At 43.2% G+C, this 16,849-nt stretch overlaps 1 protein-coding gene across 5 annotated transcripts in view; it reads left to right on the top strand.

Moving 5' to 3' along the window:
- ARMH4 (armadillo like helical domain containing 4) overlaps positions 1 to 16,849 on the top strand; it is a 70,688-nt gene that overhangs the window by 19,680 nt on the left and 34,159 nt on the right. For all 5 annotated transcript variants that reach the window (XM_062577463.1, XM_062577464.1, XM_062577465.1 and 2 more), the window contains one exon: positions 6,888 to 7,139. In XM_062577463.1, coding sequence (XP_062433447.1) covers positions 6,888 to 7,139 — 252 coding nt within the window. The remainder of the gene's footprint in view (positions 1 to 6,887; positions 7,140 to 16,849) is intronic.

Consider the following 16,849-nt stretch of genomic DNA (forward strand, 5'->3'; position numbering starts at 1 on the left):
AGCTAAAGTTGAAACTGTCAAGGGATATGAAAGGCAACATGAAAATTTCTGTAAGTACATAAGCTGCAAAAGGAGGACTAGGGAGAATGTGGGCCTGCTACTAAATGAGGCAGGAGCCCTAGTGACAAAAGATACCAAAAAGACAGAGGTACTGAATGCGAGCTTTGCCTCTAGTAGGCCTGACCTTCAGGAATGCCCGTGAGACCAGAGGGAAAGCCTGGAGGAAGGCTTACCCTCAGTGGAGGAGGATCAGATTAGAGAGCACTTAAACTAGATGTACACAAGTCCATGAGGTTCCTATCTTCAAGAAGGGCAAGCAGAAGGATTCAGGAAACTACAGGCCAGTCAGCTTCAGCTTGATCCCTGGTAAGGTGATGGGGCAACTAATCTTGGATAACATTTCCAGACATGTGAAAGACAAGAAGGTTATTGAGAGAAGTTAGTATGGTTTTACAGAGGGGAAATGATGCTTAGCCAACCTAATAGCCTTCTGTGATGAGGTGACTGGCTTGGTGGATGAGAGGAGAGCAGTGGATGTTGTCTACCTTGATTTTTAGTAAGTCTTTTGACGCAGTCTCCCGTAATACCCTCACAGACAAGCTGGAGAAGTAGGGGCTAGATGAGTGGTTACTGAAGTAGACTGAAAACTGGCTGAACTGCTGGGCTCAGAGGGTTGTGATCAGAGGCACGAAGTCCAGCCAGAGGCCAATCACTAGCAGCATCCCCCAGCAGTTGATATTAGGGCCAGTACTGTTTAGCATTGTCATTAATGATCTGGCTGACAGGACTGAACACACCTTCAGCAAGCTTTCAGATGAGACAAAACTGGGAGGAGTGACTGATATACCAGAGGGCTGTGCTGCACTGCTGTTCCAAGAGACCTTGACAGGCTACAGAAACAGGTAGAGGAAGTTCAACAAAGTCCTGTCCTGGGGAAGAATAACCCCAAGTACCAGTATAGGTTGGGGGCTACCCAGATGGAGACCTGCATTGCAGAGGGGCTTCTGGTCAACATCAAGTTGAACATGGGCCAGCAAAGCACCCTTGTGGCAAAGAAGACCAATGGTATTGCAGGCTACTTTAAGAGCAGTATTACCAGCAGATTGAAGGAGGTGATCCTTTTCCTCTGCTCGGCACTGATGAGACCACTTCTGGAGTACAGTGTCCAGTTCTGGGCAGTAAAGAGGCATGGGCATACTGCAGTGAGTCCACTGAAGGGCCACAGAGATGATTAAGGGACTGGAGCAGGTCATATGATCAGAGGTCAAGAGAGCTTGAACTACTTGCTTCTGGAGAAGAGAAGGCTGGAGGCTTATTAATGTTTATATATATGTAGTGGGAGGGTGTCACAAGCATGAAGCTAGATTCTTCTCAGCTATAGCCAGTGATAGATTGATAGGCAATGGGCACAAAATGAAACACAGGAAGTCCATATGAAAACAAGAGAACGCTGCTTTGCCATGAGGGTGACTGAGCAGTGGAACAGGTTGCTGATAAAGATTGTAGAGTCTCCATCCTTGGAGACATTAAAAACCCAACTGGATGTAGTCCTGGGCAGCCTGCTCTAGCTGACCACACTTGGATAGGGGGGTTGGAGTAGGTGCTTTCCAGAGGTCCCTTCCAACCCCAACAATTCTGGGATGTACTAGATCTGTGTTTTTATCTCTGTGCAGTGGTCACTTCAGTTTGCAGGAGGTTTTGCTTGGTGCTTGTACAAGAGTGGAACATGGCATGCTGCACCTCCTTGAAGTCAAGCACACAGCGTGCTCACCACTGGAAATCAATTAGCATTGGCTACTGATTAATCACAACTTACCTGTTGCTCATCAAATGCTCTTAGGCGTTCAGATCCTGCAGAGCTAGGTGCTATATAAAATCACAGTTCAAGGGACTACTATAACATGATGCTTTGCATTACTGTCTAGACATCATTATCCCTTGAATTTGGTGGTGGGGAAGGTGGGGAGGGAAAGGATAAAGAATGAGAACTCAAGGTTTGTCCTGCAGCATTTTTTTTTTTGTGTGTATTTTTTTTGGTGTGTTTTTTCTTAGTTTATTTGAATTTACTTTGTGACTATAAATAAATCTTTAATCTTCTAATGAAGGATTATTGCTGCTCAGAGTGTAGCAAGGAATTTCTCTTCTGCTTTAACCTGATAAAGGATGATTTCTTAAATCTTCTGACGAGTAAAAATGTTAGCAAATGTAAATGGAAAATGTCCAAAAATAGAAATACCCTTCTGCATCGGAGGTCACATTAACTGAAAACAGAGGGCCCACCTTTCTGCCCCCGTGTAACTCTGTTGACTTCAGTGGGGTTATGGTAACAGTGGATTTAGTTCTGGCTTGTTATATAGCCCTGTACCAAGAAAACTTTCTTCAGTACCTTTGCAGTCAAATTGTAGCATGTTCCTGAAGGCCACATCTCCACTACCCAGAGGTCTGGGCTGTCCATGCAGACATGATGCCTAGTGTCTTGCTATTACTGCTCACCCACAGCTTGCGCTTACAGCCACCACGCAGTGCTAATGACACTACTGTTAATTCAGATTTCATTCTTTTTGGAGTGAGCATGGGTTTCTGCAGCTGTGTGAAGTCCTTATAAAAATGTGAAGCTGGCCTAAAACCATCTGTGGAGAATGGGTTGATGCCACTTAGAAGTGGCAGGAGGAAAAAGTGACCTTATGATCCCTTTTCAATGGATGGTCCATATGGTGAAAGTCCATCTTTGCTGCTGATTTGTGAGAGCCTTCACCATCTCCCCGCAGTGAGCATGGGCTGGGGCTCCCTGTGGTGAACGTGGGATGCTGGCTGTTCCCCAGCTGCTTCACAGACTGCTGATTGCAGGCTTGTACTGGGTTGGGGAAACACTTTAGGAAGATATGAGGTGGTCTCATTTTTCTCTGCTGTGCCCCAAAGATTGTCACGGGTACTTACATTTTTGTAGTAAAAAGCTTTTCTTGAAGCAAGCATGGGGAGTTTTTTGCTATACTGAAATAGCAAATCCCATGCCGTCATTGCAGCAGTGTTGCTAATGGATCAGCCCAGGGCCCCATGATAAGACTCAGCCATTGCAGTTTCTGGTGACTATTAATAAAGTTGGGAAGCCTCGAAAACTCTGCTGAAAATCTTTGTTGTTATTTTATCTCAGACTCCATTTCTTAGTGCCCTTCTATAGCTTCTATAAATCTGAAGATTTGAATGCCTGTTAAAAGGTTGTGTTAAATCCTTCTAAACTAAGGTCTTTGTGACATGTGAAGTAAGAATCTTATTTTTTGGAGGGGATTTATGCTGCTTACATCTTTCTTAGCCTGTACTGCTGTCACAGCAGGGAGGTTTTAAGTTTCTTGATTTTTTTTCCCCCCTTCCTGCTTAAATAAAGGAAGAGCAGAGCTCACTTTACAGAATCCAGCACATTTTTGGTCTGTCAAAGATCCAGATTTTGAATTTCTTACTCTTGGAGAGGAGAACTGTTACTGCAGCTACTCATGCGTTGCCCTTACCATAGTTGTAAATGTGAGTGCCTGCTTGGTTTGTAAGTGTCGCAGTGCTAAAATCTCCTGATGTTACAGCAAGGTGGGGGGGGAGTAGGATGCCATCTCTACAGGGACTTGCTAGGTCCACATTACACACCACAAGTAAGGATTAGAATTTGGTGCATGTCAGTAAGATAACTGTACATGCTGGGAGGTAGCACTCAGAAGATCTATAGAGTAAGGACAGCATGCAGCAGAAATTGAGTACCGTTGCCCATGTTATGTTTGTGTTTGCTTCAGAGGGCAAGGTGATGCTTGGGACTGCTGTCAGAGTTTCAGAAATACTTATATGGCTGCTCTCTAGGAGAGTGCCTGGTTTGGGTAAATTCATATCTGTGGAGGAGAAAACTGCAAACTTGCTTTTTTTTTTTTTTTTTTTTTTTTTTTTTTTTTGGCTGGAGACCATGACCTTGACTGTGAGGCACTAGCGTTTCATTGTACGTTTATCTTCTTTTGTAAGGTGAACCTTTGCCAAAACTTAAATAACACTTAACATATGTGTGCTGTGCAAAATAATTTACAGAGGGCTACAAACATGAGAAAATCCAGTTGCGTTGGTGTTCTGGGCTTTGTGGTCTCCATCCCTGCAGCTTTCAGTCCCTCCTGTGTCTCTTTTTTGACACTGGTGCTGAAGCTTCTGAAGGGTCAACGAGTGCCAATTTAGCAAGGGAAATGAAATTTTGTAAAAGCATCCTACTGCAAGGCACAAACCTTAAGCTTGAGGTTGGGCCACATGGTGCTTACCTTGCACCACGTCCATCCCGGCAGACTCCCAGGTCGGTCTGCGCAGGCAGTCCAGCTCTGCCAGGCTTCTGCCTGGAAATCCAGTGGTTGTGAATTTTGTGGTTTTTGGGAAGCGTAACTTCCACCTTGTGTCCACCAAGTGGTGCTCTGCACTGCTCTGCCTCCGGATCGTGCAATAAGGGAAGCTGTTTGAATGATGGGGGAGAGGGTTAAAAAGCTGCTTTTGAACGTGTGAATATATAGAGGGTCAAGAGACCAGGGTCAAAAGCCATCCTTGCCCTTACAGTGACTGTGCTGTAAGGGCTGCGTGATTCTGGTCTACGTGCTGTGGCTGCGTGATGATTGATGCAGCTTGGCGATTTTCCAATGCGATAAGCGTGTCTGGATGCTTTTCATTAGGGTGTTCAGCCTGGCTGCCTTCTAGAGTTTGGAGGTATCCACTGGCTGTCCTCTTTGTCAAAACTAGTTCCGTGTCAGGAGTCTCCGGTTTGGCTTGCTAAAATCACAAGAGGCTTGTGAAACCGCTTGTCGCAAACTTGTTTTTTCACGTGTAAACTCTGATTGCTGTTTCCTCTGGGTTGCTTTTTCATGCAGTCTGTCTAGGGGAAAGTTTATTCAGGCTCCTCTTCTTGTTTGTTAGTTGTTTATTGTCTTTGCTATTAAAGTTTAGAAATCTTTGGTTTATAACTGTCTTGCTCCCAGCAGAGGGAGAAGACCTACTTTACCTAGTCTTTGTGGGCTTCCTGCAAGCACTCTCCAGGTGCCATTCTCAGGTTTACAGAGGCCGTGTATTTTGCATGAACACATACAGTTTGATAAGAAAAATTTTTATGTAGATTTGAAAGGATGGGTGCAGACACTGCCTATAAAGCATAATGGGAATTTAAGGGGCTAACTGTGTCCCTGTAAGCTCTATTAGATGCTGTGTGCAGTATGATTGTTTGCAGGGGAGATTGCTTCTCAGCTGCTGAAAGGCAAGCTATAGCAGGATGCTGCAACTAAACCCAAATAGCAGCTCATTTGTCTAAAGTGCATGGCTAAAACTGAAAGGCAGTAGAGTGGAATTGCCTTGTCTGGTGAGATGGAAAAAATATGCAATATTTTAAAGCAAATACTTGCTTGAATTAGAATTAAAGAAATGCAGTATCCTGTAGTGGGAGGGAGAAGAGTAAAGTGGCCAAGAGGATAACCACACAATTTCTAAGATGTGGCTTGCTTTATTTGCCATAGGTGTGATGCATGCATCCTCTGAGGTGTCTTCTCTGAGCTGCTCCCATCTTATTGACATGTCTGTAACGTATACAAAGTAAACTGACAGAAATAGAGGAATATCCAAATAACCAATGTGGATTTAGCTGGATCTTTAGTTTTTATCGTGTTCTCAGGCTGTCTAGCTAAACCAGATCCTCAGATGCAGGATGATGGGCTCTCCCAGTCTGAGTACATTAGGAGGTAGATTTTTTTTAAATGGTTGAATGGAGTTTTGTGTAAATTAGATGAAGTGTATAAATTCTATGTTTTAGTTTTTTGGCTTGCAAAAATAACCATCGGAATTTCAAGGCTTGTCGTTATTTCAGATATTATTTTTATATATCAGACAGAATGGTTTGAACATTACAGCTGGCTCAGGAAGTCTTTGAGAAGCTGATAACTAAAAGCCGTGAGGGCTGTGGGAAGATTGGTTTGTATGCATGTCTTGTTCTAATACTCTTTCTTCAGCAGCTGCTGCTAACCATGGTCAGAAATCAGATGTGAAGTAAAAGAGCCTTTGGTTTGATCCAATGTGGTCATTCTTATGTTCTCATTATTGAGTAGCTGTTTTAGGTTCTAGCAATTAATTGTGGTTTAAGTGATTATGTCTCTGGATGTTAACACTGCAGCCAGCTTTGTGGTCTTTGGAATAAGAACGATGCTTTTCTAACAGAGAATTCATCAGCATCGCATCCATCTGCTGCCATGTGAAGTGTTGGCTGTGCTGTCTTCTTTCCCAATACCATGTTAAATCTTCTTTGGTCATATCTTTGGTATAAATCAGTTGTCACAGGAGTGCCAGTTTATACCTGCTGAGGATCACTACTGTCATTGTTATTCTCCCACACCCAAGAGCTCATCTGCCAGCGTGTATCAAAGTGAGACACTCTTTATGGAGGAGGGACCACGTCAGTCTAATTGGGCTGGGAAGCAGCATCCTTTTCAGAACTGTGAAAGGCCTAATAACTGTTAAAAATAGAACTAACTTCTTGTCTTACAGCTCAGAAATAGCTCTCACTTAAGCAGAAAATAGCTGAGCATGGAGCACTGAAGTTACGCATGTGCAGATACGTGAGCAACGCATATGAACACATGCACTTCTATTCACCACTGATGCATTTGACAGCCTTAAGACAGCACTTTGTTGTTATTTAGTGACTTCAGACAGTGGTGAATGGTTCTGAATGAACCCCTTTGGGTGTCTCTTGTGTCAGAAAGCAGGTACAGATCTGTTCAGTTAGCCTACCTTTGGAGAGGTGGTGTTAGCTGGCTGTCTCAGTGCTCCCTGGCACAGACATGTGAACCTTCTGTTTTGTGTGATTTTTCCTTATGTTGCTTTTGTGTCTCCTTGGCCAGAGGGTGAAGAAGAGGAAGAGGATGAAGAAGAGGAGGAGGAAGAAGAGGAGGAAGAGGAGGATGAGGAGGACAAAGACATAGACTCAATGGATGAAAGCATGGAGGGTGACACTGAGCTGCCGGGTTTCACGCTTCCGGATGAGACCTCCCAAGAGCCCCTAGCTGGTCTGGAGAACCCTGCGGCACAGCTGGCTGGGGTGTCATATCAGGTTCCAGATACCATCGAGTGGGAACAGCAGAACCAGGGCCTAGGTAAGAGAGAGCTCCTTCTTCCTTTACCCTTCAGGAAGACATGTCTTTTGATCTTCGTTTCTGCGTTGTGCAGTCCGTTGTGCCTGGAGGTCTCGTAGGTTAGCTCTCAAGCTCTTTTGCTAAACAGCTCCATTTCTAAGGAAACCCAGTTCTCTCTGGTGTCCCTGGTGGAACTGGAATGGGACCCAGGCAGCATGTACTGCGCTGCATTTTGGGGAGAGCCTCTGTGAGTACTCCAGACCTGCTCCTTCACTCCCAGGACTTGGCTCTGAGGGTGAGCCACAGATACTTGCTATGTAAAATGCTCAGGGAAATTTCAGCTCCTGCTGCCTGACAGAGGGTGGTGCAGGGTTCAAGTCCTGTGATGGTAAAGCAAGTATGATAGTGCTAATCAGGCCTTTTGCTACTTCAGTGGCATTCTAATAAGGTCCACTTTTCTAGCATTTTGTAAGGGTGCGTGGTCCAGGGATAGGGCCCTATGGAGGTAGCGTTAAGTCAAGCAGAACAAGCCTGCAAGACCTATATAAAGCTTTATCCAGATTATTCCCACTTTGTTTCTAGGCCTTGTTTTATGACTGGATTAATTTATTCCACCTAGGGATAGCTGATTTGTGTCGTATGTGTTGTTTTCATCTGATCCAAGTCAGAGCTGGCACAAGGCAGGGTTGAGTTTCAAAGAGAGCTTGTCCATCTTAGCTACTCAGGAAAGGTGCTGGGATCATTTTCCAGCATATTCATTTTTCAAGCCAAACCTCATCAGAAGCTATGGGAACTTCCAAGTGAACTTATGGGAGCTGAATCAAGTCTATATAGAAAGTCTGTAGGTGTGACTATTAGAGATTGGGCTGTTCTGATGGATCTACCAAAGAAAAAACCCTCAAACTCTTTTTTTATGTTGAGTTTTTATGTTGTATTGTTTTATGTTGTGTATATGTGTATATAACTCACTCTGGATTTTTAATTCTGATATAACCTGGCACTTTGCCATCTATAATCCTGTTTCCAGCCTGTTTTAGTGTTGATAGTTTACTCTGAAATGAATCAAAGAGCATATTTCAAGAACTCTATGGGAGGATTACTTTTTGAGGGCAGATTGAGTTTGCGTCAGGTATGATATTTCCCTGACTGATTAAAAAACATTATATTTGATAGTTCACATCAGATCCATTCCATATATCTTCTTATCCCATCAAAATAGACAAAGGCAGTATGTGAGCAGAATAATTCTAAGTCTTTAGTGGCTTTCTGGTTGACTTTGGCAAGCCAGATTAAAGAGGTACGTGACAGTACATGGAAGAAAAGCATAAGAAACGTAGGGTTATGATGGGAGTCATGTCAGTAGCTGTGTGTTTTTGTCTTATTCATTTCATTGTTGCAGGATCTTTGTGGTGCCTCAGAAGAAAATGCAGGAGTTGCAGCATCTTTTCTGTACTTAAGGATGTGGTGTGCTGGCTTGATCAGCTGTGTACTGCTCTTGGAGCTAATAAGAACATAGCATCGAGCTGTAAACCAATCGGAACTACTTGCCTGGTTCAAGGCCGTGCATCGCTGGATAGTTGGCTTTGCAGAGCTTTGCCTCCAAAGCTGTCAGTCTTGTTTAAGGATACCAGTGCTTTATAATGTGTTCAAGAGACAGTGTTTTGCATGCTCCAAGGTGTGTCCTCATACGTCAGGCACCACGTTGTGCAGTGTGGAGGAAGATGGCACTGATATCTCTTCAGTGGTCTTGGTACATTTAACTGTCCCGGATGGGGTGGCTGATGCAATGTCATCTGGCTTTGGTCACCACAGGGCTCTTACAGGAGCCCTGGTCCCAGAGTAGTGTGCAGGGTCAGGCTCTGCAGGGATCAGTAACTCTGGAAGGCTGTTTAGTGTCTGCTGAAGATGCTGTACATGACACAGGCTGTTGCTGTGATGTTTGGCTCTGTGTAGGAGTTTGCTCTACATAAGGCATCAAACATGGCTCTGTTCATAGTTGATGCAGGTGTAAAATGGATTTTTGGCTGTTTTTCCATCACTATCACATTTGTTGTTGGAGGAGAGTGCTCAGGATAGGAGATGCCTATCAAAGGTGTCAGTGAGGAGGCAGATGAGAAAAACAGTGACCAGAGGCTGAAGCTGTTCCTGATGTGCAGTAAACCTCTCTGATTGGAGTGTCTGTGGTAGTTGTGCACAGAAAATAAGTAGACCTAGGCTATGAAACAAGGCTTTTTTACTCCTTGTGTTAATAGCATTTCTTAAGAGGAATCCTGGCCATAGAGTAGAGCTCTGCTGGAGGATTGCACTCTGCAGTATCTCTTTCAGAGAGCTTCTGCTGAACGTGTAGACCCAATTATGTTTCTGATGTTTAATAGTACTTGATCCTGCAGCCTTCATCCTCCATCACCTTATCTCTTTTTTAGTCCTTAAAAAGATAGCCTTTCTAAAAATTTCTGTCATGTAATAAATTGACTGTGTGGCAGAAGACAGGATATTTCTCCCTAAGTTATGTTTTATTTATCCTCATGCAAATTGGAAGAGCCCCCTGTGAAGCTTGTCAAGTTAGTTGAGCTGCAAAATGCCAAGTTTTAGCACCCAGGGGACTGGGTGAATGTGAATTTCTGCATCTTCTGTTAGTACATGGCTGTGTTATGTGTCACCAGATCCAAATAGTTTGGATTACCTTTTATTTTGAAGCTGTGGCATCCTATTCATGCAGCTATGAGGAAGAGGATGAGGCTTTGGCTGAGCTGAATTCATCTTCAGGAGGTAGATATGACTTTAGTGCGTGATGTTGTGGGGGAGAAAGGAGGGGAAGCAGTAGGATCAATGTCTCTGCTTGTGACTCACCCCTTTTATTCTACCAGGTAAATGCTTATGTAAAGAGCCAATTATTCTTTTTTCTGTCTAGAGGACCTGAATGGCTTTTTGATATTGCCCATCCAGAATGTGTTGATGCCTACAGTGCTCCTAAGAGGCAGGAAAATTATGTTTTAGAGGGGACAGACAGAGAAAATCAAGGACTTGCCTAAGCTTACAGGAAATCTGAGACCAAGCAAGGAATTGAACACAGGTTATTTCAAAGGCTCATTTGCTGGGAGTGAGTGGGGAAAGGGAGATGCTAACAAGGCTGTAGCATCTCCAATGCATTGACTGGCAGTGCTGTGCTCTTTTCTTCCTATAATGCTGTTACAGCATGGCAGCCCTTCCCTTCTCCACAGTTTCTGACACTGTGTCTGTATGTGGTCCTACTTAAAAGTTTCTTTATGGGATAGGCTAATAGGAACACTCAAAGGGAGAACAAGAAGGATGGAAAAGAAAATGTCTTAAAGCACAGCTCATTGCAGTAGGAGATGGATTGTAAAAAGTAAAAGAAAATCCCCCAAACCTGGCAGGAGGCGAAAGAGCTGCCTACATTGTTGTGCTGGAGTGTCTGGAGGGACCAGACTTACCATGGAGGACTGGTAAAACCTTTAGATCTGCTGGACACATGGGTAGACTATTTCTCTTTGAAATCCTTTTCCTCTAAGTGCTTTTCTTCTAAAGCTAGCTCTTTGAAATCCTTTTCCTCTAAGTGCTTTTCTTCTAAAGCTAAAATTAACTTGACTTTAATTTTAAGATAGCTTCATAACTGCTGTACATCCCTAGTTACAGCCTCCGGGAAGGGGAGCTGCAGTTCAGAATTCAGCTGGATCAAGGTACTGCACTCCAGCCTGTCTCAGCACACTGTGTGTTTCTTCATAGAGCAGTATTGAACAGGAAGGGAAATGCAGAGCACTGCCCTGGGTTCCCAAAATTGCAAGTGAAATACGGTTTGGAGGGGGAAGTTGTTCTGCTTAACCTGGAGTATGCCATAGGAAGGGAAGAGCTGAGGAGTTCCACCTGGAGAAGGAATGAGTTATCTACTCAGTGGAGCATGAGATAAGGGTACACTAGAGGAGATACAGCAATGCAGCATGCCCAGGACGCTGTGACTTTGTATGCTTTGGTTTGCAGATCACTGACTCAATAGATTGCAACAGATCCTGCAAGGTTACTGCAGTTTGCTTCACAAATGACGGTGCTCTACTGGGGAATAGATGTTTTTGTTGGATTAAATTACTGCGTACACATGATAGCCGATTTTTACACCTCTGTTTGTTTCTCACTATTCTGTTAAGTGGTGAAGAAGAATATGTTTATTTCTTGTGGATTCTTGGTTTTTTTTGCTCTTAAATACCGAAGTTTTATAGTTGGCATTTTCCATCTTTAAAACACTTTGCAAATATTGGTTCGCTGTGGGGGTGCATCTATTCTCTAGATTTCAAAATTTTGAAATTTTACTCTAAAATCTATTGTACAGAAAAGCCTAGAAGAATTGGAGTAGCTATTCTCAGATCGGTTATTGAGTTTACTTAGCCTGATGTCTGCACATTGAAATTCCCTAAAGAGCAGGTAACTTTGTCAACAAACAATTTGACAAAGCAAGAGGCAGAGTGTGGATTTTTTTAGTGGTCAATGAAAAAGTGTGGGAGAAACAGAATCATTAAAAATGTCAGCTCTAGAAAGTCCAGTGGTCCTGCATTAACGCTTGAGCAAAGCCATTTATATGCACCAATAATGAGGTTGTAGGTTTTATAGTCCAGCAGCTGACTCCCTAATGGGCAATATTTAGACAAAAAGTAAAGCAGAGGATGATGTCATTTGTAGCTTTATAAAATTGAAGTTGATCCTTCAAAAACAATACTTATGCCCCACTACCTGGGAGAAGGAAGGACTGAATATGCTTTGGGATCTGTCTTGGTGGCCTGTTCAAAGGCATTCTGCTCAGAGGAGGCCAATGAAGGAAGCATCCTCTGCGTTGTGTGCGGGACAACTTTGACCTTCCTTCTCGTGTTTCTTGATTTATACCTGACTAGTGTGTAGCAGATGAACACTGTCTGTTAAGAGAGCATCAGAGGGTTTGGAAATTGCTTTTTAATTCATACCCAGAAAGCTGCATCAGTTTTCCCTGCTGCCTTTTTTTGTGATTAGGTTTATGGGTTATGTGAACTGCAGTTAGTTTAGATAAATTAGAGCTTGATGAATGATTTCTAGGTCCTCCTGTAGTTATTTCTTGTGATTATTAAAGAGAACAGTCTTTGTACACCTCCATGAAGATCAGCACCCTCTACTTCTGTCTTAGTGATGGCTGTTGTGACTGTGTTCTTCTCGCGCTTAAGTGTTTATTCTCCCATTGTGTGGCAATATTACCCCATCCTTATTTCACAGATCACCAGCTGAGACGCAGCAAATTAGCCTGAACTGGTGTGGGAACTTTGGGGTAGAGCAAGGAAATACTCCTCAAGCTATTTGTAAATGTCATAGTGCTTGCCTACCTTCCACGTCCGGGGAAAATGTGTACCATGTCTCTGTTTCATGTGTTTTTTGTGTATGATCATAGATCCTACACTTATGAAAGGTTATATAACTGTCGGAGGTAATGATACAGTCCTTGCATAATAAACACGCACTTTTGTAAGCATGTGAGTTTTTTTTAATGGATTAAAAATATTTGCAGCTTTGAACAGTTACTTAAAGAGAAGATAGCTCTAGCTATATTTCAGATTTGTGGCTGCAAATTATACTACATAAACTGTACAGCATATGCCACTTTAGTTAATGAAGGTAAGGCAGAGTAGTAGATGATGATGCATATTTGAAATGTCGTTTTTTACAGCAAGCTAGAATTAATGCTTTTATGTCCCAAAATAACCAGCATTAGGAAGACCAATTCTGAGACTCAGAACTTAGGAGTATGTTCTTTAAGTGCTGTCCAAAATGGATCTATTTTAGGTACTCTTACAGCTCCCATTACTGCAATATCAGACTGTCTTATAACTTTTAATGCATTTATCTTCTTAATTACCCTGGAAAGATTATCCGTGTTTTACAGATGGCAAGCAAAACCACAGAGAGGCCAAGCACCACAAACAGTTGCACTAGGCAGGCTTTGGTAGAGTCAGGAGCAAAATCAGTGCCTGGGCGTTTCTTTCCTCTTGCTGAGGTGCCTCAGGAGGGACTTGTGCACCTGTATTTCTCCTTGCAAATGGTGCCTTGTTTAGGTCATTTTAACTACCACAATTTTACTATTAGAATCGCCCAAATGTTAGAGACTTTCAGCACATCTTCTGCACGTAAAGGGTCACATGCAGGAGAAGAAACACCGCTGAGATGCAGTCACCGTCTGAGCAGAAGAGACTGAGTCCATAGGACCCCCAGGTGAGAGGGGCTGGCAGGAGCCAGGAACAGCAGCAGAGCCAGCAAGTTCTTTTTTCCTGACGTGTTCTGAGTGTTGTGGTTTGCATGAATCCTGCCCTCTGTAGCTTTGCTCCATATATGTTTGAGTGTTTTGTTGCAGAAAGCATTGGCCATGCAAGATCTATGCTCCAAAGTGGCTGCAAGCTGAAATGAGCAGTTTCAGAAATACAGATGATCATTTGTCCTGTCTTTCTGGATACTCTAAATAATTTATATGCTTCCATATGTTCCTCATTAGCTCCCCTTCCCTCTCCAAAGCAGTGATGAAGCTCATGTAATCAATCTGTGCCTGAATCAATAGTTTCTGTTCTTCATAAGGAATGTGTACTTGGTTTAGAATGACATCGGGTTTTTTAACTGTTTTTTTTAATCTGTTTAAGATTGTTCATGGTTTTGTCTTAATCCTAGAGCAGGCAAATATTTAATCAGGTTTGTCTTGTCAAAGAAATTTTGTATCCAAATATCTCTAAACAATAATGATCCTCTTTGTCAGCTCGTTGTGACATATGCTGTTATAATGACAGAGCATCTCCTGAAAGACAATAATTCACCCCAGAGCCTGCTTTCTCTTTTCTTCTTCAAATTTTATCCTAAGGGATTTTGGGGAATGTGTCTTTCTTTGCCTCTTTAATCACTTCCTCCTACTACTTGACTTATTCCTACTTCCACTCTAAAGGCAGATGAAATAAGGAGCATTTCACACCAGTCCTGCAAACAGTCTGCAGCATGACGCTCTGTGGTGTTGCAAGGCCAGAAGCCTTATGCTTAATGATGAGTGCTTGAATGATTGAGCCTTCAAAGAGATGTGAAACTCAGATGAGCTGGGGCCCCTGGGCCTGACCTACCACTATGTTGTTCCATTTTTACATCCAGCACAAGACCGCAGTGCCGTTGTGAATTAGGCCTGTGCATTTTAAATGTAAAAAGTTGACAGCATATCTGCTCTGCTGTGAAATGCAAAGAGTCTTGGCACATATACAAGCCATCAGGCATGAACTGCTAACGGGAGCTAGGGCCGTGTTCTTACTGGAAACACCTTATGGTCTCTATAGTAGAAATAAAGACCAAGAGAGGGGAATAGCTGTGAGTAAAATAGAAGATTTGAGATTTATTTGATCACACTCAGCTCTGAAAGCAAACAGCTATTGGGAACAGGTGAAATAAAGCTGTTGCTTGTGATAAAAAATGTGTGGGTTTGCAATTTATCATAAGGTAGGGTGAAGACAGCAGGGCCCTTTCTGCACAGAAACCTCTAGAAGGAGATTTCAGCTGGTATTTTAGCCTGACATTTTTGGAGGAGTATATTGAGAAACAGCAGTACTCTAATATCCTCAAATACATTATTTTGAAATAGCAGCCTGTCCACAAGGTTTATGTGTCTAGTTAAACCTGTGTCAGAGGAAGATTAGCTAAGCCCATTCGTTATTGATCCTTAAGTACCACCTCGAGGAACTGGGGACGATTTAGAAATGTTTGCTTTTGTGAGGGGCCAGGTTGGGCTCTGCCGTCCTTCTTCCTGTCAACAAAAAAAAATGGGATCTCATCAGGCAAGATGTGAAGTGGGAATTATCAGCTGTTAGTGGGAGTTAAGAGGACCTGTCCACCTCCAGCATTTCTGCCCTTTCTTTTCTTCAGTTTGGATTGGGGTGTTGTGAAGCCACAGGGAAATCATTTGCCAATTGGAAATGGAGATTCCTCATGGTGCGAGAGGTCCCAGCTGATGTCTGGCTGACTGGGAAATGTTTCTAACGGGTGGTGGGAGATGCAGATTTGGCAGACTGAAAGCCCAGATGCTGCTGTCACTTCTACATGCCCTGATCTTCACTATTCCTGCCTTTTAGAAGTCTCCTGAAGTATCCGCTTGGAGGGAGCAATGATTTCTGCAGCAGAAAGGGCCAAGTCTCCCTTGTCCTGGAGCTTGGGACAGGGGGGCCCTGAGTGACATTCATGTGCTTCTCAGGCACATGAGGCCTCTTCTAACAGGGACTCCTTTCCGCATGCACCTCCAGTTGCTCTTGCAGACCCCCAGCCTGTACAGAAGGCAAAGCAGGAGAGCGCAGGCATGCAGCTGAGCATCTTTGACCTTCTCCAGCTGTCTGGCTCTGTCCACCTATTAGTTCCAGTCTTAGAGTTATGATATGTGTGCCTTGGAGCATGGCTTGGCACTCACTGCTCCAGGTGATTTATCTTGTTGCTCGCCTGAATGAGAGGGTACAGTCCATTAGCCTGCCCAGAGCTCCACGCTGCAAAGGCTGGACTGCATCTGCTAACCGAGCCCCACCTGCGTTTTTGCACAGCGCTACGACACAGGCATCATTTTAGACTCATCTGCTTTTGTGCAGCCTGCCTTTCCCCTTATCTGTCAACCCTACTGTAATATAAATGCTAGTGTTTGCTGCCTTTTAATCTGCAGTAATCCAACCTTTTCTGATTGCTACGATTTCAGTGTGCAGCAGTGAGCATCACATTTAAGTGTGCATTGCCTCTTACACCATCCTTCAGTTTATAAATGCCAGAAAACTTGGCTCTGTTTAGCCACAGGATGTTGTTTTCAGTCCCCTCTCCCTTTTCTTTTAGTAATCACTTAGCCTAATTGAGGAATGCAGACAGCCCAATAACTTTCCCCAGATCATATTTATTATTTTTTGGTTTATGTGCTGGTCTAGGTTGCTCTGCTGTGTAAGAGGCTTGTCCTTTTGTTTGAGAAATTGCATTTATTTTCCAGAAGAGATATGTGTTTCAGCACAAAAGATTTGCTTGTTTTAGTGGTACTTCAGCCCTCAAAAAAAAGGGGGGGGGGATTGAGGGTGAGGGGTGCTGGGGAATGCTGAGGCTTATTAGCCTTGAATTGCCTCTCTTCTTCCAGGAATTTGCCTCTGAGGCTGATCTTTTGGTTTAAAATATTGGCAAGTTGAGTAAGGGAAAAATGAATGTAAAGAACTCACTGCAGCTAGTATCAGGGAGAGAGATTGCACTTTATTGAGAAGATAGTTTGAAATTTTTCCTTACTGATTAGAATGTAGATCCATTCTGTCTCCATTTGGGCAGTGGGAACCACAACTGACTGATGCTCGACTCAACTTCCATTTGGTGTTTGGCCCAATTAAGACCACTTTAGGATTAAAGGAGATCGAAGTTCCTTTCTGGAAGGATGCTCTCTTGATAAATATATAAATCCTGCCCTGCCCGAGAGTGAGCTAGAACCATGTATTGGAAATAACTAAATTGCTCAGATTCTGACTGACAATAAAATAATTACCTCAAAACTCAAGCAACTGTTGTTTTGCAAAAATGCTGGATATCAGCATTAATCACAGAGTGCGGTCGATCTGGTGAGCATTACTTGAGGGTTTTGCTTTCTTTTTCTGTCTTGTTTTTGAATAACCACAGCCTCATCCAAGCCTGAGATGTAATAAAGAGTTTCGGCAAGGCTGTTCCCCAGTAGCCTATCA

This window comes from Rhea pennata, chromosome 5 (assembly GCF_028389875.1).
Source record: "Rhea pennata isolate bPtePen1 chromosome 5, bPtePen1.pri, whole genome shotgun sequence".
Lineage (NCBI taxonomy): Eukaryota > Metazoa > Chordata > Aves > Rheiformes > Rheidae > Rhea > Rhea pennata.